General features: G+C 45.4%; 2 protein-coding genes and 1 pseudogene across 2 annotated transcripts in view; 2 read left to right on the forward strand and 1 right to left on the reverse strand.

Moving 5' to 3' along the window:
• Positions 1–4,156: 4,156 nt before the first annotated feature.
• Positions 4,157–9,936, forward strand: LOC144143914 (uncharacterized). Its single transcript, XM_077675483.1, has 4 exons — positions 4,157–4,777; positions 5,664–5,940; positions 8,811–9,030; positions 9,259–9,936. Exons 1-4 carry the CDS (start codon positions 4,686–4,688, stop codon positions 9,342–9,344), a joined length of 675 nt encoding a protein of 224 aa, XP_077531609.1. The 5' UTR covers positions 4,157–4,685; the 3' UTR covers positions 9,345–9,936.
• A 4,949-nt stretch (positions 9,937–14,885) lies between these two features.
• On the reverse strand, positions 14,886–15,377 carry LOC144158539 (putative exonuclease GOR pseudogene; annotated as a pseudogene).
• Positions 15,378–15,612: 235 nt separating this feature from the next.
• Positions 15,613–25,681, forward strand: part of LOC144158542 (uncharacterized) — a 95,507-nt gene continuing 85,438 nt past the window's right edge. The window contains exon 1 of the mRNA XM_077689495.1: positions 15,613–15,679. Within this exon, the coding sequence (XP_077545621.1) occupies positions 15,613–15,679 (67 nt within the window). The remainder of the gene's footprint in view (positions 15,680–25,681) is intronic.

Here is a 25,681-nt window from a genome sequence, read left to right on the forward strand (position 1 = left end):
GCGTAGAACCAGTGTTGTACGGAACGGCGTTCCAAGGAACGGCGTTCCTGGAACTAGTTCCTTTTGTGAGGAATGGAGGAACGCCACCGTTACATTAAGAGTGAGAGGAACTGTAACGGTAACTCGTTACGTTTACGAAGGAACAGCTGAGGGAACGGCATTCCTAGTGGAAACGCTCCATCGCTAGTATTTGGCTGTTTTTGATGCCAAGGCTTTACTGCGCTCAAGCTATAGAACAAAAAGCCACAGGCCGCTAATGTGTGTATCTCCCTATAAGCTGCCCAATTGACCGCCCTCCCGCAGAACTCGCTTCCTCGAAGCTTAAAGAGAGAAGAATAACCACGCAGCGGGCCGTAGCCTGTTGGGCAGGCTGCACCGGGTGCGCACGGCCTTGTCGCTACGTCGGCTTCAGATGCGCATGATACAGATAATTTGGCGCTCCTTTGATTCGTCTTCATCCGCGACCTCTTTTTTTGTGTGTGTGCATAGGCGTCGGATGCGAAAGCCGAGCAGGAGAAGTGACTGTATCGTGTTCACCGCACAAGTGCTATCTGCGGTACAGGCAGCCGTGCCAGCCGAAGGGGCCGTACGAGACTTATCTCCTGTCTGTCAATGGACACCTGGATTGCTGGCGTTGCGCTCACGGCGTGTAAAAACAAGGCGTCAAGTTCTGAGCCTTACATTCTTGAAATATTGTCACTGCTGCCAAAAGCGAGTCGAGATCAATCTGACCTAATGCGCAACAGCAACCATCCCTAAGAGTTGCAAACCGAATCTTACCTTGGACGTTCTATCGCCCTACGGCACGGACACGCTCTAACTCCCGCCACCGTAAACGTTGTCACGCACCGAGCGAACCATCGGTTGTGCTCAGTGCCCGACTTGCTTTGACGATTGGTTTTCAAATTTGGCTGGTAGTTATTGCGCCACCTTTCCTTCGCATCATCAGTACGACGACTGTGGTGTATTGTTACGGACCGGTTTTGACCAGTGGTTCAGTCAGGTACCGATGACGAGCAGAGTAGCATATACTCACGTAGTTACTAACCGTCCCGGATTTTGCGGGACTGTCCCGACTTATCATACAATGTCCCGAGTCCCGCATCGTCCCTGTCGGGGCAGCTATATTTCCCGGATTTCTTCCGGACCACCCAGCGAGGAACTTGTTTTTGGCGATCCAAAGCACGCTCAACAAGGCGTGTCACGCTCCGAGACACAAAGTCAGCGCAAACTTGTCCACGCAGAGCTTCAGGTAAAGCTGAACTTCCACGTGAAGTGCGACAACTCCTACGAGTACATTCTACAGCAAGAGCAGTTATTGCGAGCAGCATGTAGCCTGCTAAAGTATCTATTCAAAAGGCCGAAACAATAATGAAACAACAGATTCGTCTGAAAAATGCCGCCATAAAGAAAACCGATTTCGTTGCCTCCCCCCCTTCCCCCGTCGTTCCTACTTCCTTCATTGAAGAGTTGGTAACCCTAAGCTGGTGGCTGTTGCGGTTCGCAGAGTTCCTCCGTTCCGACAACGAGATGCCGAAAGCCAAACTTAAAAACTGTAGCATAAAGTTACAGCACACAATCCTGCGGCAAAAAGGCGACCATGAAGTCGCAATCCTGCAAAGGTACACTCTGAAGCTGTGTTGTTGGCGCACTGGTTGCGATGCTCGCGCTTGCGAGAATTCGGAGCAAACTTCAACGGTCAAATTTATGCGCACGGAGTGTTTCAGTGGCCGTCAAGCAAAATATACACGAAACAACCACTGTCCGTGGAGAGTGCGGGTTGTATGCTAGCACACGCCTATGAACGCATGCGGAGGCAGTATCCTGAGCCTGAGAGACTGAACCGACTTATCCTCAAGTACAACCCTTACAAAAATGGGTTCTGAATTTCTGTTGACGTTTCATTGAGTTCTCATTGATTCAACGGAAAATCAACAGAAACTCAATGTTCATTGAGTTTACACATTGAGAACACAACGGAATTTTCGTTGTGGTCCGCACAATGATTTTTCTATTGTGGAGTTCTTGTTGACTTTTTGTTGTATTTTCAGTGACTCATGGTGATTATTTGTGAAACTCAATGTTCATTGAGTTTACACATTGAGAACACAACGGAATTTTCGTTGTGGTCCGCACAATGATTTTTCTATTGTGGAGTTCTTGTTGACTTTTTGTTGTATTTTCAGTGACTCATGGTGATTATTTGTGAAACTCAATGTTAATTGAGTTTACACATTGAGAACACAACGGAATTTTCGTTGTGGTCCGCACAATGATTTTTCTATTGTGGAGTTCTTGTTGACTTTTTGTTGTATTTTCAGTGACTCATGGTGATTATTTTGGGCAAGTCATCAGCAACTGATGCCAAATACTATCTGCATGCTTCTTCGACATGGTCAGCCACGTGCACTAAAACTTTAATACCCACTGTCCTGGATGTATGAGCCTAATTAGGCAGCATCTTAGCATATTTTTGTGCAGTGTGAGTGTATTAAATAAGTTGCATTTTTCAAGGAAGTTGCATTTTGTACAGGTAGCCAGCTTTCACAATGCAACTCTCAGCGCTTTCTTGTACCGGTACGTATATCCCAGCTGAAAATATGGCAACATATCCATACGACATGCATGATATCATAACGATTTCGAGATGTCTTCAATATCACAAAGATTTCAACGAAAATCACATAACTTTTACGGCATGTTGTCGACACCTTATGAATTCAACGACATTTCGTTGTCCTCAACATCATGAAGGTCCAATATCGCAAAGATTTCAACGACTTAAGTATAACGACATGTCTTTAATGATAAGGACTTCTACTAGATGTCGATATACTGCAAGATTATAAAGGTCTGATATCGTAAAGATTCAAACAACATGTCGAAGATCAACAACATGTTCATGATATAAAGATTTCAATGATGAGTCCTAGACGTTCTGCAACATGTCTTCAAGGTATTCTTACAACATGTCACATATCGCACAAATCAGCGCGTCATGTCTGATGCTTTGTGTAACATCTCGCAGACAATATATGTTCTGCCTTGTCAGCATTGGAAGCATGCAAAGTACAAGATACAGCACAAGGTAAAGTACAGTACAAACTCTGATAACTTGCACTTTCAGTGTGATCGAACAAAATTCAAATTCTTGTTTATACTGTTGTTTTATCAATGTTTCTAGAGTGCATATTTCAATTTCAGCCATTCAGTTAACCCATAAAATTCACTTGTCCACACTACAAAATATCCGCTGCGTCACCACCAGCTAAAAATTTGTCTCCAGATATCATTAAACAGCAGCGTCTATATCTGGTATAGACGCTAGACGTAAACGTTTGCGTTCTGATTTTTCCCTTCTAGACGGACGATAGCATAACGATGTCAAGATATGCTTTGACTCATACCACGGCAAGCACAATCGTTTGTTGCTGAAGCCTCGTTTGCTCTTCGTCAACAACAAACTGAATCGGCCGGACAGTTTTTTTCGATTGCGTGTTTCCATCGTGTTTCCATTTCTGCGCAGGCCGGCGGGGGCGGCCCATGTTACATCTTTTTCGCTCGTCGCTGCCGCCCACAGTACCTGTTTGCTGCACTTATTACGTCGCCGCCACTGCATGCTTCGGTCTCTTTAATATTGCCTTGCATTATCCCCAACTTGTTACAAGCTCAGAGGTTTTCGCTGCTGTATGCGCCTGAAATGCCAGGAGTGACATCGCTTGTAGTTTTAGCGCGATGTTGCTTGTCTGCAAGATCGGTGCGTGACAAACAAGCGTTACCAACACCACAATTCCAACGGCGCATGCCATTTCCTTCGTGGCTACGGTGGCTTGCGAAGAAAAGATCGCGGGTGACCTGCGATAGCTTTGCTTGAGTCAAATAAGGGAGCTCCGGCTCAATCGCTCGGAGTACTAACAATGTGACCTCGTCTGCAAGATCGGTGCGTGAGAAACAAGGGTTAGAACGGCCAGAATTCCAAAAATGCAGCATTGACGAGACACAAACGACAATTTTCATTGCCGGCTTACGTACTTGTACAACCATTTTAGTCGCCCGCTGAAGTCCCGCCTGTATGGCCGAGTGGTTACGCCTCCGACTACTGTTTTGAGGGTCTATGGTTCGAATCCTCGTCGTGCTTTTCTTTTTTTTTTTTTTTTCCTGGTGAAGGTTTTATTACCTCTTCTTTTTTAAAACCATAGTTAGCGCCTGTTACTTGCTTTCAATCACACCGACGTTTGCCACCCTCTTCCAAAACCCAAAGTAGTTCGTTTTCTCGCACCTCCTCTGTAGAGAAACCCGCCGTGAAAACAAAACCAAAACTAACTTTAAAACCTTCTTTACAATGTAAGTATATATGTCAGCTAGTTTACTGTTATTCGCTTATGCGTTTAAAAACCTCAAATTCAAGTTATAAACACTTTTAATACTTTAAAAGCAGGAAGTTAATTACCAATAACACAATTTTCGTCAAACATAGAAATGCTGCTTTGCAGTCTGGCAACTATCACTCCCTTTTTGTGTGTTTGTTTATGGAGTTGGTTTTGTGCGGAGTGGTAGCTGGGGCGAATTGTTCAGTTTTATCTATTTCAAGCTTACATCATAGTTATAAAAGCTTTATAGGGTGATCCTACGTGTGTGTTGAACACGCGGGAACGGGAAGAACGATCATCGCGCGTCAAAGGTGGATGACATTGCGTCCGAACAAAGTGTCGGTGTCCTTGAAGGGGAAGACCAGCGTGAAGAAGGATTTTAGGCGGGAAACGTCGTTTCTGCTGGGGTGAGTACGCATTTTTTTTGTTTTTCTGTTCTTGTTCGGAACGAGTTCTGGTGCTTATGGGTCAGTAATTCGGTAGACCCCCATCTCATTTGCTCTCAGAGCCTATGCGATATAGCATACTTGTTTGGCGCCTTGGATTTACCAGTCTACCGTTTCCGCAGCCGTCAGCATCAATTTACGCTGAAGCTAGACCTTTGTTGCGATGCTCGCGCTGTAGAACGCGACAGCTAATTATTTGACATCACGCAAGGCTCTTCACGCAAACACCGGGGCGTTTGTTTGTTATGTGTCTCTCAAACAGTGCCTTTGCGGCGACTGTTAATTCCGTGCAGTGCGCTTCGCAGCTATTACGCTCGCGAGACCGGCTGCCGCCGTCGCGACCCGTCTCGTGGTCTTCGGGCCGCGATATGCGTCGTGGTATGCGTGCCGTACTCGTGAAGCTCACATTCACATACGTGGAAATTGAAGGTGAAATGCGCGCGCGTGGTCTCGCAGGGGCGCCTGCCCACTCAACTCTATTTATATTGGAGAATCGAACTTGCAAAGGCAAGCCAGGCATTGAAATGGAGGAGCCTCAACTAGTACACACCAGTTCCGATTGAAAGCTAGCGATGCATATGGGCTGCTAGCAAGCGTTCCATGCAAATTAGCATAGCAGTGAGCTTTGCATATATCAGGCATACCCCACTCACAGAACCTGCGTGCCTAATAAATACATTACTGTGACCTGAATTTCAGTTTGGGTGTTGCGGGAATGTTCTTATTAGGGCCTTGGAGGTTACTCATTAACGATTAATAATCTGCTTAATGTAAGCATTCGTGGTTTGTGTGTGCTTTTCTTGTATTTCATCAAGTGCCACCACACTCACAGATTATGCACTTTCAGGTGCTGCTGCTGGCTGTCCGGGTTGGCTGGCTGGCTTTCAGTCCAGTTTCAAAGGCTTTGCCAGGGCCCTCCATGGCCAACTGACACTGCACCTGCTGTATCCAAGTACTGCCTGGCCTTTCCTTGGTGCTGGGTACGCTTTGCCGCCAGGAATAGTCAATCCTTCATCCATCATCTGGCCGCTTGGACCACCCGTTCAGAAGCCAGCGCATTTGCTCAACGCATCGGTCCAGGCACCGCTGCCACATCAGTGCACCCACTGATTATGTACTTTCAGGTTAGTTATTTCATGTTGGAACCTGTCATAATGTATACCTGTTAGCAGTGCTCTAGCCCCTGGTTATTTGAAACAGTGTCATGAAGCAGTGTTGTGCATTTTGAGTGTGTCATTGCTTAGCAGGGATATTGAAGCGAATCTGGGGCCAATGGCTAAAGTGCAAGAATAGAAATTGAACTGACTTTGAAGCAAGTATCCGTATGTAATCAAGCCAAGCAAACATTTAGGATTTTCGATATGGTTTTGAATTTGCAATACAAACTGGTGTGGAGCTACTTTCCATTTTAAGTAAGCTTACAATATTATCTACTTCAGATCATACTGTTATTAATCACACTATACCGAAAAGTACATACTGCAGTCTGTAGATTTTGTCGGCACTTTTTTCGCAGTCTCTCATGACAGGCACTATTCTCAGTGATTGGAGGATAGCCGAGGTAGCACCAGTCTTTAAATCAGGGACGGTACTTCACCATTAAATTTTCCTAACAAGCACCATACGCTAGGTCAGGGAACATTTCATCCACTCTCAAGTTGCTAATTATTTATAATATCACATTCGAATATCAGCACGGTTTTCACAAGGGTTACTTGAGAATTTTTCGCGTACCCAAGCTGCAGCATAAGTGTCTGATTGATTTTCGATGGCTTCCCGTCGATGAAACGAACCAAACATACCTCCAAAGAACAGAAACGTGCGATAAGGATTGAGCATGAGGGTGATTAAACAGCGCTTCCAAAAGCAGCGTACCACCGGGCTCATTCTGGCAAATTTGCCAGGCTCTAAGTCTGCGATTTAGCGCGACGACCCATTTACGGTGACACTCAAGCGACGCAGGAAATTTGTGCAGCCAATAGACTCCGCACATGCAGACACTTGTTTTGTCATGGTGCACTTCGCACGGTTCTTGCATGAGCACTTTGCGCTTACGCTGATTGTTGGTGCAGCCAGTAACGACGTAATCACGCCTGCCCGGACAAGTAGCTTCTGAACATCGCCAAGTAAAAGGCAATGACGGCAATTTTCCCAGAATTCCGAAAATAAACATCAATTGAGGATAAAAAGGTCAGGCGTCCTGCTGGTAGGACGAAACGTGGCCTCACAGGCAATGCCTGTCAGGACAAAGTGGTGTGGACTGGCCCGCCACCTTAGCGGGTTAGGAACAGAATTGATGGGCAAACGGGACACCTCTTGGAAGAATTAAACGTTCTCCTTAGGCACTGCTAAACTTGTTGCTGCTGAAATGCCAAATAAATGACACCGATTTTCGATGCCGTTCGGGGCGTCTGATATTCACGCATGGCACGGAGCAACAGCGTGGGACTCAGCGTCGTCTGCTCGCCCCGCAGTCCGAAAGAATTGGTGGCGCCCAGTGCAGGATGGAAATTCTTGTCTATCATGTCTGCTGCAAAATATGCCCATGTGGTCGAGATTTCGCGCATGTAAAGATGCGCAGGTTGTCAAAATTAATACGGAGCCCTCTACTATGGCTCACCTCACAGTGTGTGTAGCGTTGGTGCATTAAACCCGAGAATCAATCAATTATATATTATGCTTCATCTACATTGAAAAGAAAACACTTGAAAATCTTTGTCCCCCAGGTGGAATCTCTGTCACCGCCACTGTATGTAATTTTATTGCACTCTTACCTCGCAGTCGTTTCCACCCAGATCCTGTGCATAATCGCTCAGCATTGGAAGCTCAGGTGGAGGATGGTCATGCGCTCAACATACCAGAACACTGTCACTAGAGCACCTCTCAAACTCTCGTACTCCTCAAGAAGTGCACAGCATGCCTGGGGGGGCACAGTAAAAACAGTGCCTCTTATCACACGCCACCACCACATGAAATATCGTTGCAGCTTTAAGTGCATAAATTTTCCTTATTCGAGCCACAGTCATTTGAAGCAATGAAAAAAAAAAATAAGGCAATCAGCGCGCGGAGATGACACAGACAGTGCAAAATTACCTTATCTGAGCCGCTGTCCGCACCTGTCCAATTGTCACGCCAAGTCAGACCATCTTCAAGCACTGCCCTAGCATTTGCTTCAAGAGAAAAAAAAAACTCGCTGTGCTAGCATTCGTCGTGCAGCCTGCTTCGTGTCTGTGGTTGTAGGAGGCGTGAACAGCGCAGTGCGAAATTTCGAACCAAAAACAATGCTGGGTACTCCTTACGACAAGGCATTCGCAAACCCACAATCCTGCAGAAAGAACACCAGCCACACAAAAAGTTCCTGCTAGCACCACGCCGCAAACCACATTTCGCGTATGACCCTCGTGCACTGCTAGCCAATGAAAAAATGAAGGAGCAAATTGGCCTAGTTGTAACTAGGGTTCACTCTTTTCAATTTAAATAATTTAAAAAATCAATAACAGTCTGCTCATTTTATTTTGCTGAATCGGGTGCTAGAAAAAGCTCAGTTTTTTATGGATAGTTGCATGAGTCAGGGCAAGGCATCGTACTGCCTACTTCGTGTGCATTACAGCCATCTGACTATTTTAGCCACATAACCTTTCATCCAGTTGACCTAACAGCATCCAAATGGTTTTTTTTTTTGCCTTTCTACCACAAAGCAATACACCCACGGTGTACTGCAGTGGGCACTTGGCAAACAGTTTAATGAATTCTTGAAACGCTTGTTTAAACAAGCCGAAAGCATGTTGAGGTATGCATGTTCACCCATAAAAACTAAAAATATACATTTAAATTAAATCTATTCGAAAAGAATTTTTAGTGGATCAATGCCAACATCTGTAAATGAATTACCGTAATATTCTGAGAAATTGTTCATGGTTACTCAAACTCCTCATTGTCTCGATCCTGGAGTTCATGTTCGTTCAACTGTTTCGGTTTTATTTTCTGCTCGCAGGTTGACATTGGGGGCGGTGTGCTAATTGAGAAGGGGTACCTGGATCAGCTGGTGCATGCGTGTGCGAGTGGCCCTGGCAATTTTGCCAGGGCTCTTTTGCGCCATGTCTTCACTCCGGAGGAGCTCAAGGGGAAAACTTTCTTTGGAAGGAAAGGCAAAGCCCAGGGCGACGCTCCTACAAAGCCAGGGTTGGACCAGGTGCGGGTGAAGGCTGTGGTCGGTGAGTGCACATGATTTGCATTTAGAGTGCCAAGAACAAAGCTGTCATCTTTGTCAACTTGTAGCTAATCACCCGTTTTTCTTCATGTGCACAGTGAGATCAGTGCATCCCTTTTATGCTTTTTGGGAAAGTGTCTATTTTTGCACACTTTTATTACTAATTCTGCGAACTTGCAGAACACGTTTTCATTTTTTATAGTAAATCATAAATTCATTCTATCTCTTGCAGGCTACACGGGCCAGAAGTTTCCAGGTGTGAGCGCCGGTTACATAAAAAATAACCTATCATCGCTTTTGAATCGGGAAATAAAGTAAACAGTGCACGCTGAATACCTTGTTTTTCTTTTTGCATGTCTGCATGAGGCAGAATTTTTAGTCACATGGCATGCACTACTGCCACACCATAAACTCGTGTATTGGTGGTGCGGTAAAATGTAGATTCTTGTTCAACCTACAATGATCGCAAAAACCTTTGAAAGAAATCGCAGCAGAAACACATTGAGCATTCGTGTAAAACTCAACAACATATCAACAGAAACGCATGGGGCACTCGTAAAAATCTCAACAAAATATCAACAGAAACGCATGCGGCACTCGTAAAAATCTCAACAAAATATCAACAGAAACACATTGGGCACTCATAAAAACCTCGACAAAATATCAATACGAAATTCAGTGGATACTCAACGGAAAGGCAACAGAAACTCAATAGGAATTCGACGTAAGAAATTCAACGGAAAATCAATGAAACCACGGTGGCCACTTTTCCTGAAAAACTCAACAAATCCTCAACACAATCTCAACAGAAATTCTTTGGATACTCAACAATGTTTGTTGAGTGAATTCAACAAAATTTCTTATGAAACTCAACAATCATTTTTGTAAGGGAACACAGTAGAACCCTCAAGAGCTTTGGTGGAACGGCTCTTCAGCATTAACAACGAAGTGTTTACAAAAAAAAATGGGCTCGTCTGCCCGACACCAACGTCGGACAGACGAAACTCTTGCTGAGTTCAAACAAAGGAGTCTACTAAGTTGCGAATATGTATTCTGGACATTCTTTTTTCCCTGATAGTGTAATATTGAATCAGCATTCATCAAACGCCTATGTATTGTTTCTTTCTATGCGGTTTCTTGTGCAAGAAATTTATGTTCCTTCATGTGAGTAACTTTCTACTTTAACGATTCTACCGTCGAATCGTTTTTACTGCAATTTTTTGTGCATATGTTTGTATTGCTACAAATGAATGTATATATATGTGCGTATGTATGTATATACATATATGCATTGCTTTCTGCCTGTTTTTGCTTATTTTCGTTTGATGTGTTTTTTACTTGTTGCCAACTCTACGCTGTTCCGTTGTGCACTTTGTCACAGGAGGTCCCCCCGACAGTTTTTTTAACTACGGGACCTCCTCGGTATTACTCTTTGTACGCTCTTTTAAAACGTGAAAATAAATAAACTTCAAACTTCAAACATCTGACTGCGCATTTGAAGGCCCAGGTGGAAAGCACCTTATGTGTTGCACTTGTAATGGAGGAGCACCACACGTGCAGTTAAACATGTTTGGAATATGTCCGGTGCTCCCTAAAAAAATCGTCTAGGAGCGTTTTTCCACGTAATCTGCTGCCAGGGGTGTTCAATCTGTATCATATACGTAGTTCGACGTGAGTGTTTAATTGCTCACTTCATTTCACCTCAAGATTATCCGGCGCTGAACAGCAAACAAGAAAGAAGACACGGACAGGCGCTACACTTCCAACAGGGCGCATTAGTTTTATAGCAGTAAACATCGTAGGGTGAACAATTAAAGTTGCGAACCAACACGTAAAAACCGAAACAGTTGGTGTGGCATTTTGCCTGCTGACACCGCTAAAACAGCCGTCGGACGCGCTGGACTTGTCTGAAACAACACTGGCCACTTGACACACGCGGCACGGTCGCCTACGTGACCATGTTTGTCGAGTCATAGCTTAATTTTTAGGAAACGATTAATATGAGCCGTAATAAAAATACGGCAGGTGTAAAGTCCGGCCCGAAGCAAAGTGCGAACAGTGGCACTTCAGCTAGAGTTCCTTTATATAGCTCCCCTAGGGGAGCAGAGTTGCGCATCCATCCGCTATCTTGAGTTCTAAAGTCGTGCGGGAAAGCCACCCGTCACATGTGTAGGAGCATCCGTCGTGCCAGTGGCAGCGGCACGGAGGAATCGGCGCATGCGTGTTCCAAAATCTGCGGTACAGCACGGCTGCGGTAATAGTCGGCTGCTTCATAGAGTTTCTTACTATCTATACTACAGAGGAATGGGGCGCTAGTGTCTATGCGGCCGACATCAAGACCGTCTGTGTCGTCATGGGCCGCATTGTACCGTGCGCTCGCCTTAGTTTCACCATTGGCTTGGATTCAAATTTTTTTAGTGACCGCAAGTTCAAATACAATGCCATAAAAACGCCAAGAATATTTTCTTCACTCACTCCATTTCCTTCGATCCTCTACCCACTCCATTACCTTTCAGTGCAAATAAAGATAATTATTTTTTTGCCCATGCTGACGGGTGATGCCATACGACCACTTGTGAGACTTTGGTAGGCTCGACATTATAATCAGTATTTAGTTGAATGAAAATAAATTAATATTATTATTATTATTATTAGTAGTAGTAGTAGTATTATGCTAGAATCGTGTGCCAAGTTGCTATAGCGTCAGAACGGACCATGTCCTGGCTGCCGTTCTCGCGAATGGTGGCAGGTAACGGTTGAACATCGTCAAGACAGATTAATACAGAAAAGCCGTGCCAGCAACACTGGAAAAAAAGAACCCTAAAAGTGTCAAAGCTTTGACAAAATGAATTTGACGGCACCCACTGTACCGCCATATTAATTCGGCAAGAGAACACCCCTCACTTTCAATATGCCCTTAGAAGTGCTTAGCGGTCGTAGCAGCTTTTGTTTTAATATTTAAGGTTAGTGGGAAAATTCAAGACAAAAGCCTATGCAGCTTACTGCTAAATTGCATTTTTTTTTTATCTCGAGACAGCGAGAGACAGAGATAGGTGGAAAACTGTATTTGGAAAACCGCCCAGTGCGCAAGGGTCCGTGCGTTAGTCTTCCCGGGTGAAGCGCATCACACCGGGGCACTGCGGTGTCCTTCGACTGCAGGCGGTGCAGTTCTTGTACACATGTGTCTGGGTCAGTGAGGACGACCTCCGATGACGAGGGTGAGGGGATCCGGGTTATGTTGGGGTGTAGGCGTAGGGTAACGAGGTGGTGCAATATCTATTGTCACGGCAGAAACGGTGTAACCGATCTCAGCCGCAAGTTCGCATTTTAAAGCGAAGCTTTATAGGACTAGGTCAAACGGAAATCCGACGGTCCCGTGTGCGCAGAAAACTCCCCCGGTGCAAGCCTATGCGCATGCGCAAAAAAACACAGATTGGAGATGAGTTAGAAGTAAGGAGGAAGAAGCAATAGAGAGTCTCTCTCGCAGGAGAGATTGCACAAAGCAAGCTACTGGGCGAAGCACAGCTGAAGCGATAACGGCGGCAAGGGGCTGCGGCGGTGTGGGCGCAGCAGCGTCAACGTTTAAATGGCAAAGACCAGCCGCAAGTTTTTTTTTTTTTTCACTTCTTCCCAACTTTTCAAATTTTTCTATAAAAATTACCATCGTAAGTAATTAATTGCATTACTAAACTACCAGACCGAAAAGCGATTCCTTACCTTGCGTGTTCTCGCAAAATAATTTAAATTAGTGTAATTCCACTACTGGTTTGTGTAGGTGTGTGTAACAGCAAAACTGCCCCTAATTACACGCGTTGGCATAGCCCCGCTTTAGGGGAAGGGGTGGGAATCGAACCGATGTCGCGCAGTGACTGAACGAATTCTCTGTGCCCACGCAACGTGCAGCGCTGCTTTCGAGGTAGTTCAGAGTGGAACAAAAGGACGCCAGGAAGAGAACTAGCTGCTGTGAACGCAGGTTGTGCGGCCCTAAGGCATGCTGAGTGCGTGTTGTCACGTGTGTCCACAGCAACGGTGTTACGTTGTTAAGGAGGCCGACAAACAGTTGCAATGAAGCGTGAGGTCGAAGGCGGTTTCGTAACCTCGCACAACGGCGCAGCAGTCACCAGCGAAGCAGGGCACTCTGCTGCACTCACTGCCGACAGTGCGGGCGCTACTTGTCCTCTCGGCATTAAAAAAGTAAGAACGACGACAATAACATATATTCATTCGGCGCAGCATAATCCTAGGGGCGTTGTAGTATTGCTTCCGCATTCACCACTCACAAGAAATGCTTAGGGCCTTGCTGAAGATTTCTGCAGTCTTTTTTATTAGCTCTAAGTACAAGACATACGAAAACAAGCCCACATCCAAATTAAAGTCCTGCTGCTGCATGAGACACAAGACAACGAAATGATAAACACCATGACCAGGCGACACGACAGGACGCAAAACTATTCGCAGGACGATCAATGACACACTTTGTTGTCTAAGTGCCGGCTTTTTTTTTTCCAAAGTCAAAATCAAATTTATTTCTGTGTAAAGGTATACAAACATAATAATATACAGAAGAGGGTCCCAGAGTCCACAGACTGCAACGGGACCCTCTATAAAAACGCAAAAAGTGAGTTTGTCGGAGCAGTGATTAATAAATAAACATAAGCAAACCTACTAAAGATAGAAGAGAAATACAAATAACTGCATAGTTTATAGTTAGCAAACATTGGTTTAAACTAAGTTACATATAAATGCACAATATTCGAAGCAACAGTGACACAATGTAGTACAAAGCAGTAAATGTAGAGGTATAGAGAAGTAAATGGCAATAATAACAAAAAAAACAATGGAAGTCGATACTTGAAGTTAATTACAACAAAAAAAATTTAAGGAAGTTTTAAAGCTTGTTATAGACAATAACGATTTTACGGCAAAAGGGAGGCTATTCCAAAATGATATTGCAGCGAAGCAAGAAGTTTTCTTGCCGTAATTAGTATGCACAGTCGGTAATAAGAAGTTGTTATTGGCGGCAAACCTGGCGAAATTTTTAGTCGTTAAGCGATTGAGATCAACGGAATCGTAGGAAATATAACTGTGAAGTAACTTGTAAAACACGAGGCCTATATTGTAGTGAAATAAATTGTTTACAGATAGAATTTTATTCTCACGAAGCAGAGCTGAAGCTGACGAACGATGTGAATTGCGAGTGATAATGCGAATACATTGATTTTGAATGTTTGAATTGTGTTTAACTGATGAAACGTGGGAAGAGTAGGCGTTACCCCAAGAGGCAATGCCATAATTAATATGACTGGGAACGAAAGCAAAATAGAGTGATAATAGTGCTTGATGTGGGAAAAAGGGTCTCGCCTTTAATAATGCGCGGATGCCAAATGTGTTTTTTTTTTAAGATAAGAGAAATGAAAACCAAACGTGAGGCTAGGGTCGAGCACTATGCCAAGAAATGTTGTATGATCACATGGAGCAATGGGGTGAGGTCGGAGCATTAGGTCGGGGAGGATGATGACCTGTTTCTTAGGAGTCCTGAAAATCATAAATTTTGTTTTGCTCCTTCTTCGGGGTTTCTGCGTCCAACCGCTTTCGCTCCAATTATAGAATACAAGTGACCCTATTATCAGATGGAAAAGCTAGAGTCTAGCCCGGCGCCACGCCACAAGTTCACAACCAAACAACAACAACAAAAACAAGCTATGACTAGGTGAGCCCCACGTAGCAAATGGCCGACGGTATTTCTCGTTGGCGATGGTTACCCAGCGGAGTGAGTCACTGTTCAGTTCCCCCTGTGCACACGACGGTGTAAACTCCTTTCACTCACTCCGCTCCCCTTGTCCACCAGAGTAAGTGCGTTCACGACGTAGCCTCAGTAGGAAGGGTGCGTTGTGCATTTCCTTGCGCCCAGGCTCCGTCTCTCGCGTAGCTCCTTGTCCTGGGCCGCCTTCCAGAGCTGTCGTGTCCCAGGGGTCCCTCCGGCACCTCGCGGTTCAAGTAGGTTACGACCAATGAGCGCAACGACCGCCGGAAAGACAAACCCCGGCAGTCGGTAAACACCACCGCAGTGTCGACTACGGTGTCGTGGAGCAGCCTCAGGCACCGCAGGTTATTCTCCAGCCCGTGACCGACGAGCACCGTGGATGCGCTGAAAAGACGAAGCAGCACCTCCTGGACGTCCTGAAGAGTGGTGCGTTCGTCACGCAGGCGCTCAGCCGTCACAGCGCTGTACACCGTGTTGTAGTCCAGCACTTGACTTCCTGGGGTCACGTATGAGTCGTAGACCGTAGTGCAGTTCCCGTCCACGACACTCACCCGTGTGACCTCGAAACCGCGGATGGTGAAGGACATCTCGCAGTCCAAAGCGAACACGCTGCCGGTGATGTTGTGCCTCCAAGGTGTGCGCACGAAGACCGAAGCAGTGGTGTTCCACTCATCTTGATCCCCGATGTAACAAATGTGGTAGCGGGAACAATTGCAGCCGGGGTCGTCGGACCGTGCCCCACAGCAGTTGAACCGGCTGACACTCCGCCACCCCGGTTGGAAACGGCAGTCGGTCTCGGCATAGTACTAGCCCCTGGGCGTGATGGTGAAGGACGAGCGGCAGCGGCTGCACGTCTTCCTGCTTGAGTACGCCGCGTCCCGCGGCAGACGTACAACGCGTGCGGGATTGTCGTAGTACAGTTGCGGGTAGCCGCAGCGATAGAGCTTCTGCGGGGTGAGCGTGTAGTTTAGCATTTGGTGGTGCAAGTCCTGGGAGGAAAGCGCGCGAAGGCTCCAGGGAACTTCCACTGGACCCCCATTCCGCCGAGTTGGGGAACAGTAAGCGAGCGCTGGAGCCCCGTGCCAGTCATCCCTGGAGGGGCCGGCATGCTGGACGTACAAAAGAGCTTCAGTCGCGAGGTATTGTATGTTGGCGTGAAAGTCCATGTTCGTAGTGGGGCAACTCTGTCCTCGCAGGGTGGCACTGGAAGAGGCGCCGGTCGTAAGGCCACGTCGATCTCCTGTTGTTGTTGTTGTTGTTGTTCCTTTGTATATTGGCGCATACCCAATCAGGGGATCGGCCAAACATCAGTCGTTAATTCGAATGAGATTCAAAGAAAATTAGAAAATTAGAATGATTCAAAGAAAATTATAAAAATTTGGAAGCTTTTCTTTTTCTTGTGTTGGAGGAATTGAGTTTGGAATTTGGTTAATATTGAAACAAAAAAAAAGGAAATAAGTAAATTCCACATCTGCTTCTTCTTCTCCTTTTGGGTAATGGCGCGTACCAACTGAGGGGGATTTGCTCGGGCTTCAGATTTATTTATTTATTTATTTATTTATTTATTTATTTATTTATTTATTTATTTATTTATTTATTTATTTATTTATTTATTTATTTATTTGTAGATACTGCGATCTCGTAACGAGACCTTAGCAGGGTGGGTTACATCTTTGTAACGAGTACATAACATGACACAAAGTTATACAGAAACATAGTCGATGGCAGGTAATAGAAAGAAATCAACAACAATCAAAGCAAGGGCAACTCGAATAAAGATAATGAACTTACTGAAACAACATCATTCGCCAAGTCATTCCAATCTACAATGGTACGTGTGAAAAAAGAATATTTAAAACAGTTATTTCGCGGAACAAGTGGTGTAATCATAAGGGAGTGCCGTTTTCTGGTAGCATAACCTGAAGAAAAGGATAAAATGTGCGACGTATCTACACGGTAGTGCCCTTTGACTAACTGAAAAAGAAATTTTAAGCGACAGATGCGATTTCTCTCGGAAACTGATTGGAAACCACTTCTGTTTAGGAGTTCAGTAATGGAGGAGCGACCATATGAGTTATATATAAATCGAACTGCTTTCTTTTGTATTCTTTCTAATTTTTCTATATTATTCCTAGTGTAAGGGTCCCAAATGACGACTGCGTACTCCATTATCGGGCGAATTATTGAATTGTAGGCAAGAAGGCGAAGATCGGGTGTGGCGGACTTTAACGAACGCCTTAAGAAAAACAGTTTCCGAAGACATTTTGCGGTTACAACATCGATATGCTTCGTCCAAGACAGGTCATTGGAAATCCAAACACCAAGATATTTGTACTCCTGTACTTCTGAAAGTAAAACGTTGTTTGCTGTGTAAGAAAACAAAAGCGGTCGCTTTTTATGTGTTATTCTCATAAATACCGTTTTTTCAAAGTTTATTGACATTTGCCACTTATCGCACCAAGAAATTACTTTCGCAAAGTTTTCGTTCAGCCTGGCCTGATCTTCAACGGAAATTGAAGATTGGTCAAATTAGTTAAAAAGGCGTTATTTAAAATCGGAAAACAATGATGGGTAAAAGAAAAAACAACTCACACCGACACAGGGCCTCCTTCCGTTGCGGCGAGAGTTCGTGGGCTCGAATTTGGAAGCAGTCGTGTCAATGGAACTTTATCTGGCGATGTCATTTCCGTCACGGATATGACGTCAGGGAGATCTTGCTGTATCCCCCGGCATAAAACGTATGCACTTTCGTGTTTTAAAAAAAGAACAGCGGGAGACAGGTATTTAAGCGAGCATTTCTGGGTTCCACACTTTCCATAATTTCCTCACACCGGCGGCCGAACTAGAGTGTACTAGAAAGATTCTTGTGGTTCACTCTAGCCGTACCGTCTTCTCCTTTTCGATAGATATCCAGGACGTACGTTTTATAGTCGAACGTCGGGGTCACGCGCTTGAGGCCTGGCGGGCGTGCTTAGGATGTCTTTATCTGGGAAACTTGAATTTCTGTTCAGTTTGGTGCGATGTACGTCCGTGCTGTGTAAGGACGTCTTAGCGCTCATTCACACAGCCGTTTTTCACCCCGTCGAGTCACCCTCACGTCACCGTCTTCCGTCATGGGCAACGGTTTCTCGGGCGATTTCTCTCCGCGAACGGTGCGACGGTGACGGTAAACCGAGCTCTACGTTTCCGTTCCGTCAACGCAACGGGACCACGCCCCGTAGTAAACCAGCCAATCAGAAAAAAAAATCTACGGCTAAATTTAGCGAAAAGTGAGCACACGTAAAGATCTAAGCCATTTTCTTTACTTATCAGATTAAGCACGCTCAATTCTAGGCTGAACTGATCACTAGGCAGACGACCCGGCCTGTACTCTGACGGAGAGCTCCAGTACGAACGCTACTCCGTTTACGTCTCCGTCGCGGTTTCTTGACGTGACGGTGCCGTGACGGAGAAGGTGACGGCTGTGTGAATGAGGGCTTACGGTCCCATCAATAAAATCCCGTGGAATTCCTCGATCATGTTTATGACTGAGCGATTAGCTTCCAGTTAATTATATTATTTACAATCTAGTTCTCTGCAGTGATAATACAAGAGGGAGGCAAAGGATTGAACTAATTCCTTGTTTCAGACGACAAGTCCTTGCGCCTTTCTGGTGCGCGCAGAAAACACTTGTTGCAATCGCATCGAGACAACAGTTAATCAAGTGAACTTCATGCTAGAAGTAAAAAAAATAAAAGCAGATGTCATAAATTTTTATAACAACAATCGGGTCGACACACAATGTTATATTGTGTTAATTTGCTGTTAACTCGGATGAAAAATAACTTCTGTAACAAAAGTTTTTAATTTATTGTTAGTATTTTTTTACACGACGACTAGCAAGGTTGATTAAGCAAGGCATGTCAAGCCGAAGCCATTTGCTGTTGTGTATGATTTTCTAGGAACGAGCATCGATTTCTCGTAGATAAAGAAACCTGCTGCTTTCTTTCGGGCATCTTTTTGCGTCATAAACGAAACGTAAGATATTTTTTAAGTGCGGTTGTCAAGGGGGGCGGGCAATTGTGTACCTCTCCGTGTACTGCAAACGCCATGCGCTCTGCGCAATTTGGGGCATTTTGAATGACAAAGTACAAAAGCGCTTCGAAAACAAGGTCCGCATTTAAAAAGGTTGTACTAGAGCCCCTAAATACACTGTCCTTGAGGCTGTCAGCGGTATGTTCACGTAGACGCGTTGACGACCGCGTTCCCATTGAGGCCGACGCTACCTACGACGTGATGTGTGCTCTGTGGCTACACTTTTACATTCGCTCAAAGTTACCAGAAAAGGTTGTAACGCTCTTTACAGCGTAAGCTCTTTACGAACGTGCGTTATAAATTGGTGTTGAGGTTAATTGTAGTAACGGGGGGACGAAACGTGAAACAATTGCCGTACGCTGCGCTCATTTATCCTAGTGTGTTACTAGTTGTTACGCCTGGGTTCTCGACAGTGCGGCTCATTCCTGCGAACGCGGCGAAGTAACCGCATTTTACCGACGTGAGCTTAAAGGGCGTTCTACTATATTAGATGCGACGCATCTCTTGCTCTGAGGCATGTCCCTCCTGCGTCGGCGTCGACGGCGGCGGCGTCCGCACGCCACCTGCGCATGCGCGACTCTCCTCCGCTCTTCTCTCCGACAGCTGTGCGGAACCCTCTCACTCCGTCTCATTATCATAAACAACAGCTGCGTGCGCGCGCTTCGCTCCGCTCCCGTCGCGCAAGTGCGCGCATGCGCGACTCTCCTCCGCTGTCTCCTCTCCTTCAGGCGCTGTGAATATAAAGCGGGTAGCGCGCTGCGGCGGTTCAGTCAGCGCTCGCTCTCGTTCGACTTCGCGTCACTTTGCTTGACGACTGCGTGCTTGACTTGATTCTTCCGATTAAGACGTGGTGGAAGCGACAGTCCCTTCAGCGAGTGGACTGACGCAATCCAATACCAGCGTCAGTCCAAACGCTCCCCCCTGATGCGTCGCATCACATCAGGGTTCCCTCGCGGGAAGATGGGCGTAATTTTTACCGTACTTGCTGTAAACGCTTGTATACATACGAATCCACTGATAGACAACGCTAAAGCGCGTCGGTGAGGACGTAGCATTATTGTAGGGCATTCAGTGGGCATGGAACAGCTTTGCTTGATGCAGCTTCGTGTGCAGTTTTTTTTTAATGCAGGATAGACCTTCGTTCTGCAGTGCACATTAACAGTAGTGTTGTATGCACCATATGGGAATGTTCCCCACTGGCTCTGCCGATCTTTAAAGTGGGCTAGTTGGTGTTTGACCATATAGCATGACTACTCAGGCTTTGGATGCGCGAAGTTACGTCCCTCCAAAGTTGCCAATCACACCTTGTCAATGTAGCATGCACAGTGAAATCACGTTGATTCGTTTTTCACAGGGGGGGGGGGGGAGGGGGATAAAACGTAATATGCGAAAATCGTATTATCCAAAGAGGTTGAAAAAAGGGGGTAAATCTGTATGCTCCGTCAGCAACTCACTTTCATTGAGCAACATTGAAGTAGCTGGCAAATGTGTTGCTGCCCTTTATTCTTTTTAAAGTTGTGGAGTAAATTCTCCTAAATGTAAAAGAAGAGGCTGCTGGTATTTTTCGCTTTGGCGTACCCTGTTTTGTACGGCCCTTTTTCTCGTGCCTTAAATGGGTGAAGCCAGCTACCGGATGCTTGGAAGTTTTCAATACCCAAGGAGAGCGCAGTGATAGCTTTTTCGCGTAGCAATGACCCATCGATCTTCAATCCTGCCGCTCTAACTACCTTCAACCATGTGAGCAGGATGGCTTCCATTTGATCATGCTTCGCACCCCGCGTTTGTTTCGCTATGGGGCCGGAAACTTGCAGCTTCTTTCAAAATTCCTCTTGCTGACCGACAATAGTGCGGAGCATTGACACTGACAAACAGAACTATCATGCCAAATCCACGCGTTTCCTCTGAGGGTTTTCTTCCAATTTGCGCACAATTTCCACTTTTTCTTTTCAGCTGAGTGCCTTGCGTTTCCTCAAGAAACATTGTCACAAGCCTAACGGCACCACTGCGCACAGCAACAAGGCAGCCAGAGGAGAACAAGAAACTCGCCTCGTAACCACAGCAGGCGCACCACTGAACCCAGGAACAGCGCAGAAAGAGAACAAAGAACAGCGTGGGAAGCACGGAGCTTGGCTAGAAGTTGAGAAAGGAAGTCGCTCCCTACCAAGAGCATTGGGGACCTTCTGCCTTGATTACGGTCAGAGTGAGAAACTCTATGATATGATAAGTTTTGCTAGATGGCACAGTGCCTCGCCTGACGTATCATGGGACGGAGTGCCCACGCCTGGCCGCAATGTTTTTGCCTCAAAACCGGTGCTGCCGTGCAAATCGTGGGTTGTTGGCATGTGGTTTAAGCTAGTATACCGAAGAATAAAGGTAAGTTAAGATTCACTTTCATGGTCGTATTAAACGCACGAAAATGCATTATTTGTAAGGGATGATGGCCGGGAATGAAAATAAAAACGTATTATACAGAATCATATCAACGAGATTCCACTGAATTCCTTCATAATAGTTAAGTTTGCACTTAAGTGTGTGAGTCCTGGTCTTTTTTTTTACGTTTTTGTGCTACCCAGCACTCTTCTCTATTTCAAGGTGGTGTCACCTGCGTTGGTAAATAATTTGTCCTTGTTTCTGTCGTCACCTGTTGAATAGCTTTATAAAACACGTACTGTGCACGTTGCACCTCTTTATTGCGGTCTACTGCAGAACTTTTTAATCGATTTGTATGTTTTTCAGCGCATGATTTCGAGGGTCCCTTCTTGAAAGGTATTGATGTGTTGTGGTGTCGGAACAATGGCCATGGCAGAATATTGGTACGCCTTCCTGCTGCCTCCCACGGGACAACAGGTATGCTGTGGTTTTGCATCCCTTAATTTTTAGCTCACTTTTAGTCCTTTTTGGATATAGAAACAAGAACATTTCAATTATATTTCTTCTACATCATTATTTACGGGGAGTAGTGACAGTGCTCGCAAAGAAAGGGCGATTTGGGAGAGCGCAGGTTTTTTTCCAAAGTGAACTAGGCTTTAGAGGCTTCACCAAATACCCACGAGCATTGTTACTTCTCTTTTTCTGCTCAGAATTTAAAAGATTACGAAGTGGGTATAGATTGTAATAGCAATTAATAAAACTCATCTTGTATTATAGCACAAACACACAAGGTCAGAGGCAACAAAAGGACGCACAAGTGCGGACTGCCACCTGGTTTTTTATCCAAGAAAACACGTATACATATAATTCTCTTTTTTTGTATAAATTGCTGTTGTCCACTTCTGCCTAAGGATTCTTGACTGAAGCTAGCGGTACTGTTTAAATAAATAATACTATGCCATGAACAGGACCGCAAGCAATGAGTTGTGACTAGGTTCCATCCAAAAACCTAATCTCCTAACTGGTTGACTGGTGGCCAGCCAATACGCCCACTTCCCCTTTTAGGGATGTGATGCACTTTGACAACTTCGTGGATCGTGCAGCCTAAAAATATACTTCGATACGGTGTGGACCGCTTAGTAGCATATGTCGCGGGTCACAAAAGTCCGTAGGTGCTGCACTATTACCAAAACATGCATAAACAAGCCAAATTTCAACCTACCTTTCAAGCATTCTTTGTTTACTATCCCTTAACGAATGCCCCTTACTGGTGTTCATGCATGTTTTTTTTTTTTTTTTTTTCCGTATCAGCCTCTGCTGCGGGGTCTTTCTTAAATTGCAGACGTGGCTTGAACTGAATGTATTCTTTTCAGGGAGCACATTTAGTTTGAGGTTTCTTTGCGCTCGGAATAACGTGTGTCATACGGCAGAAGCACGGCTGCTGCCGTTGGGGCAACAGGATGAGAACCCATGTCATCTTTCTTTGGACACTACCTTGTTCGTTTGTGGTGCTTATCACAAACGAACAATGTAGTGTTTGCTTTAAGGTAGCTTTCCAGGTCTGCATTGCCCTTTGAAGGGTCCGCACTTGACCAGGGACGCCTGTACCCACTAAAGAATTGATTGATTGTAGGGTTTAACGCGCCGACGCAACGCAGGCGATGAGGCGCGCCGTAGTAGAGGGCTCCGCATTAATTTTGACCACCTGGGGATCTTTAACGTGTGCCGAAATCTCGTACACACGGGCGTTTTTGCTTTTCGCCTCCATCAGAAAAGCGACCGCCGCGGCCGGGAATCGAACCCGCGACCTCGTGCTCAGCAGCGCAACGCCTTAGCCACTGAGCCCACTAAAGAAAGCGGTAGGTGCCTGGCAGTACGCGGATTCGAACCCGGTACCTCCCGCATTCGAAGCGAGTGCTGTACGTCTGAGACATCACAACGGTTCTCATCAGCACAATGCCAGTGTACAGAAAACCCCGGAATGGAAGCTTGCTTTCTCCATAAGTCCGAAAAAAGAAAAGGATGGTTGCCTTAGGGTGCCCGGGTGCTTATCAGCAGAACGTTCAGGCACAAACAACTTGCGGGGCGGCTCACTAGTTCCAGGGGTGTCAAGAGAAAAGCCAGTTTTGGTTACCATAGGACTTCAGAATGCACGAACGAAAGGCTGCCTTTTCTTTCCACGGCCACGTTAAGGCCCAAGCACATGGGCGTGCAATTAACAACCTACTCGGGCATCGACATAGGGACATGTAGAAGTGATGCCCTGTTGCACATTGTGCCGGCGAGGACAGGCAACTCGATGGCAGTGGCTGTCACCACGTCGTGTACAGCGTAGGCTTGATGCCAATGTACCAGCTTCGACCAAAGCTTACCTCTGCCATTGCTGACCATTAAATTTCATTTTAACAAAGAAGTATCTGACCGGCAGTGGCGTTCCTGGGAGAACTTGCACCCGGGGCCCAGAAAATTTGTCGCCCCCTCACATATACGAAACAATTAACAATAATAAAACAAGTATTAATATTATTATTAATATTAATGTCTTTCATTGTTATTATATTAAGGCTGGTTCGCACTTGCGACTGGAGCTACCAGAAGCGATTTCTGTCGCTCTTGTCGCTCGGCATCGCTCTTGTCGCGCGACAAGAGCGATTGGTTTCGACAAATTTTGTATCTTTCATTTAGATACCAATGTAAAAAAAAAAACTTTTTACAGATACTGAATGCGTGGGCTTCGAAATGTCAAGCAAGAATGCATAATATGCAACATGCGATGCGAAATGAAGCCACAGGATAGCTGATGTGTAGTTATTTATAAAGAACGGACAATATATCAGAATAGTAAGCAGCAAGATAAAAAGCCGTGCGTTATTTAGGCAAACTAAACCATAATAGCTACACGAGCTTAGTTTAGCGAACCCCAGACACCGACTCGGGTGCAGATATCGAATACACAATACCGACCTTTTCATTGAACTCATCATCATCATCATCATCATCATCATCACCAGCCTATCTACGCCCACTGCAGGGCAAAGGCCTCTCCCAATATTCTCCAATTACCTCGGTCCTGTGCCAACTGTGACCAATTTATCCCCACAAACTTCTTGATCTCATCTGCCCATCTAACTTTCTGCCGCCCCCTGCAACGCTTGCCTTCTCTAGGGATCCACTCTGTTACCCTTAATGACCAGCGGTTATCTTGCCTTCGCATTACATGCCCTGCCCACGTCCATTTCTTCTTCTTAATTTCTACTAATATGTCTTTAACACCAGTTTGCACCCTGACCCACTCCGCTCTCTTCTTGTCCCTTAATGTTACACTTATCATTTTCCGCTCCATTGCCCGCTGAGTCGTTCTCAATTTAAGTTGAACCCTCTTAGTGGGCCTCCAAGTTTCTGCCCCGTAGGTGAGTACTGGTAAGATGCAGCTGTCATACACTTTCTTCTTCAGCGACAATGGTAGGCTGCTATTCATTATCTGAGAATGTCTGCCATATGCACCCCACCCCATTCTGATCCTTCTAATTATCTCTGCCTCATGGTTGGGATCTGGGGTTACAACTTGGCCTAAGTAGATATATTCGCTTACCACTTCCACTGCCTCGCCACCTATCTCAAACCGCTGTGCTGTCCCGAGGTTATTGATCATTACTTTAGTTTTCTGCATATTAATTTTCAGGCCCACGGTTCTACTCTGTTTGTCCAGTGCGGTAAGCATGCTTTGTAATTCGCCCCCCGAGTTACTCAGCAAGGCAACGTAATCAGCAAATCTGAGGTTACTGAGGTATTCTCCATTAGCCCTTACTCCCACCTGTTCCCAATCCAACGTTCTGAATACTTCTTGTAAACATGCTGTGAATAACATTGGAGAGATTGTGTATCCTTGTCTGACGCCCTTCCTTGTGGGTATTTCACTGCTCTCCTTATGGAGGATGATGGTAGCTGCGGACCCATTGTAAATATCCTCTAGTATTCTTACATAATGCTCGTCTACACCCTGGTTCCGTAATGCCTGAATGACTGCTAGGGTTTCGACCGAGTCAAATGCTTTCTCATAATCTATGAAGGCTATATATAGGGGTTCAGTATACTCCACGCACTTCTCTATCACCTGATTGATCGTGTGAATATGGTCCATTGTTGAATAACCTTTACAGAACCCTGCTTGTTCTTTAGGTTGACTGAAATCTAAGGTTGCAGAAATTCGGTTAGCGATTACCTTGGTAAGTACCTTGTAGACGGCTGACAGTAAGCTGATTGGCCTGTAATTTTTCGAGTGATTCATGTCGCCTTTCCTATGGATTAGGATGATGTTCGCGTTCTTCCAAGATTCCGGTACCATTGCGGTCATTAGGCATTGCGTATACAGGTTTGCCAGTTTTTCAAGTACAATTTCTCCGCCATCCTTCAAGAGGTCTGCTGTTATCTGATCCTCACCAGGTGC

This window comes from Haemaphysalis longicornis, unplaced genomic scaffold, assembly GCF_048455015.1.
Source record: "Haemaphysalis longicornis isolate Haplotype H1 unplaced genomic scaffold, Haemaphysalis longicornis Haplotype H1 scaffold_1, whole genome shotgun sequence".
Lineage (NCBI taxonomy): Eukaryota > Metazoa > Arthropoda > Arachnida > Ixodida > Ixodidae > Haemaphysalis > Haemaphysalis longicornis.

Coding starts and splice junctions, on each gene's coding strand:
- LOC144143914 (XM_077675483.1), top strand. CDS start 4,686: ATGACATTGCGTCCGAACAAAGTGTCGGTGTCCTTGAAGGGGAAGACC. Junction 4,778..5,663: donor GAAACGTCGTTTCTGCTGGG/GTGAGTACGCAT, acceptor ATGCACTTTCAG/GTGCTGCTGCTGGCTGTCCG. Junction 9,031..9,258: donor GCGGGTGAAGGCTGTGGTCG/GTGAGTGCACAT, acceptor TATCTCTTGCAG/GCTACACGGGCCAGAAGTTT.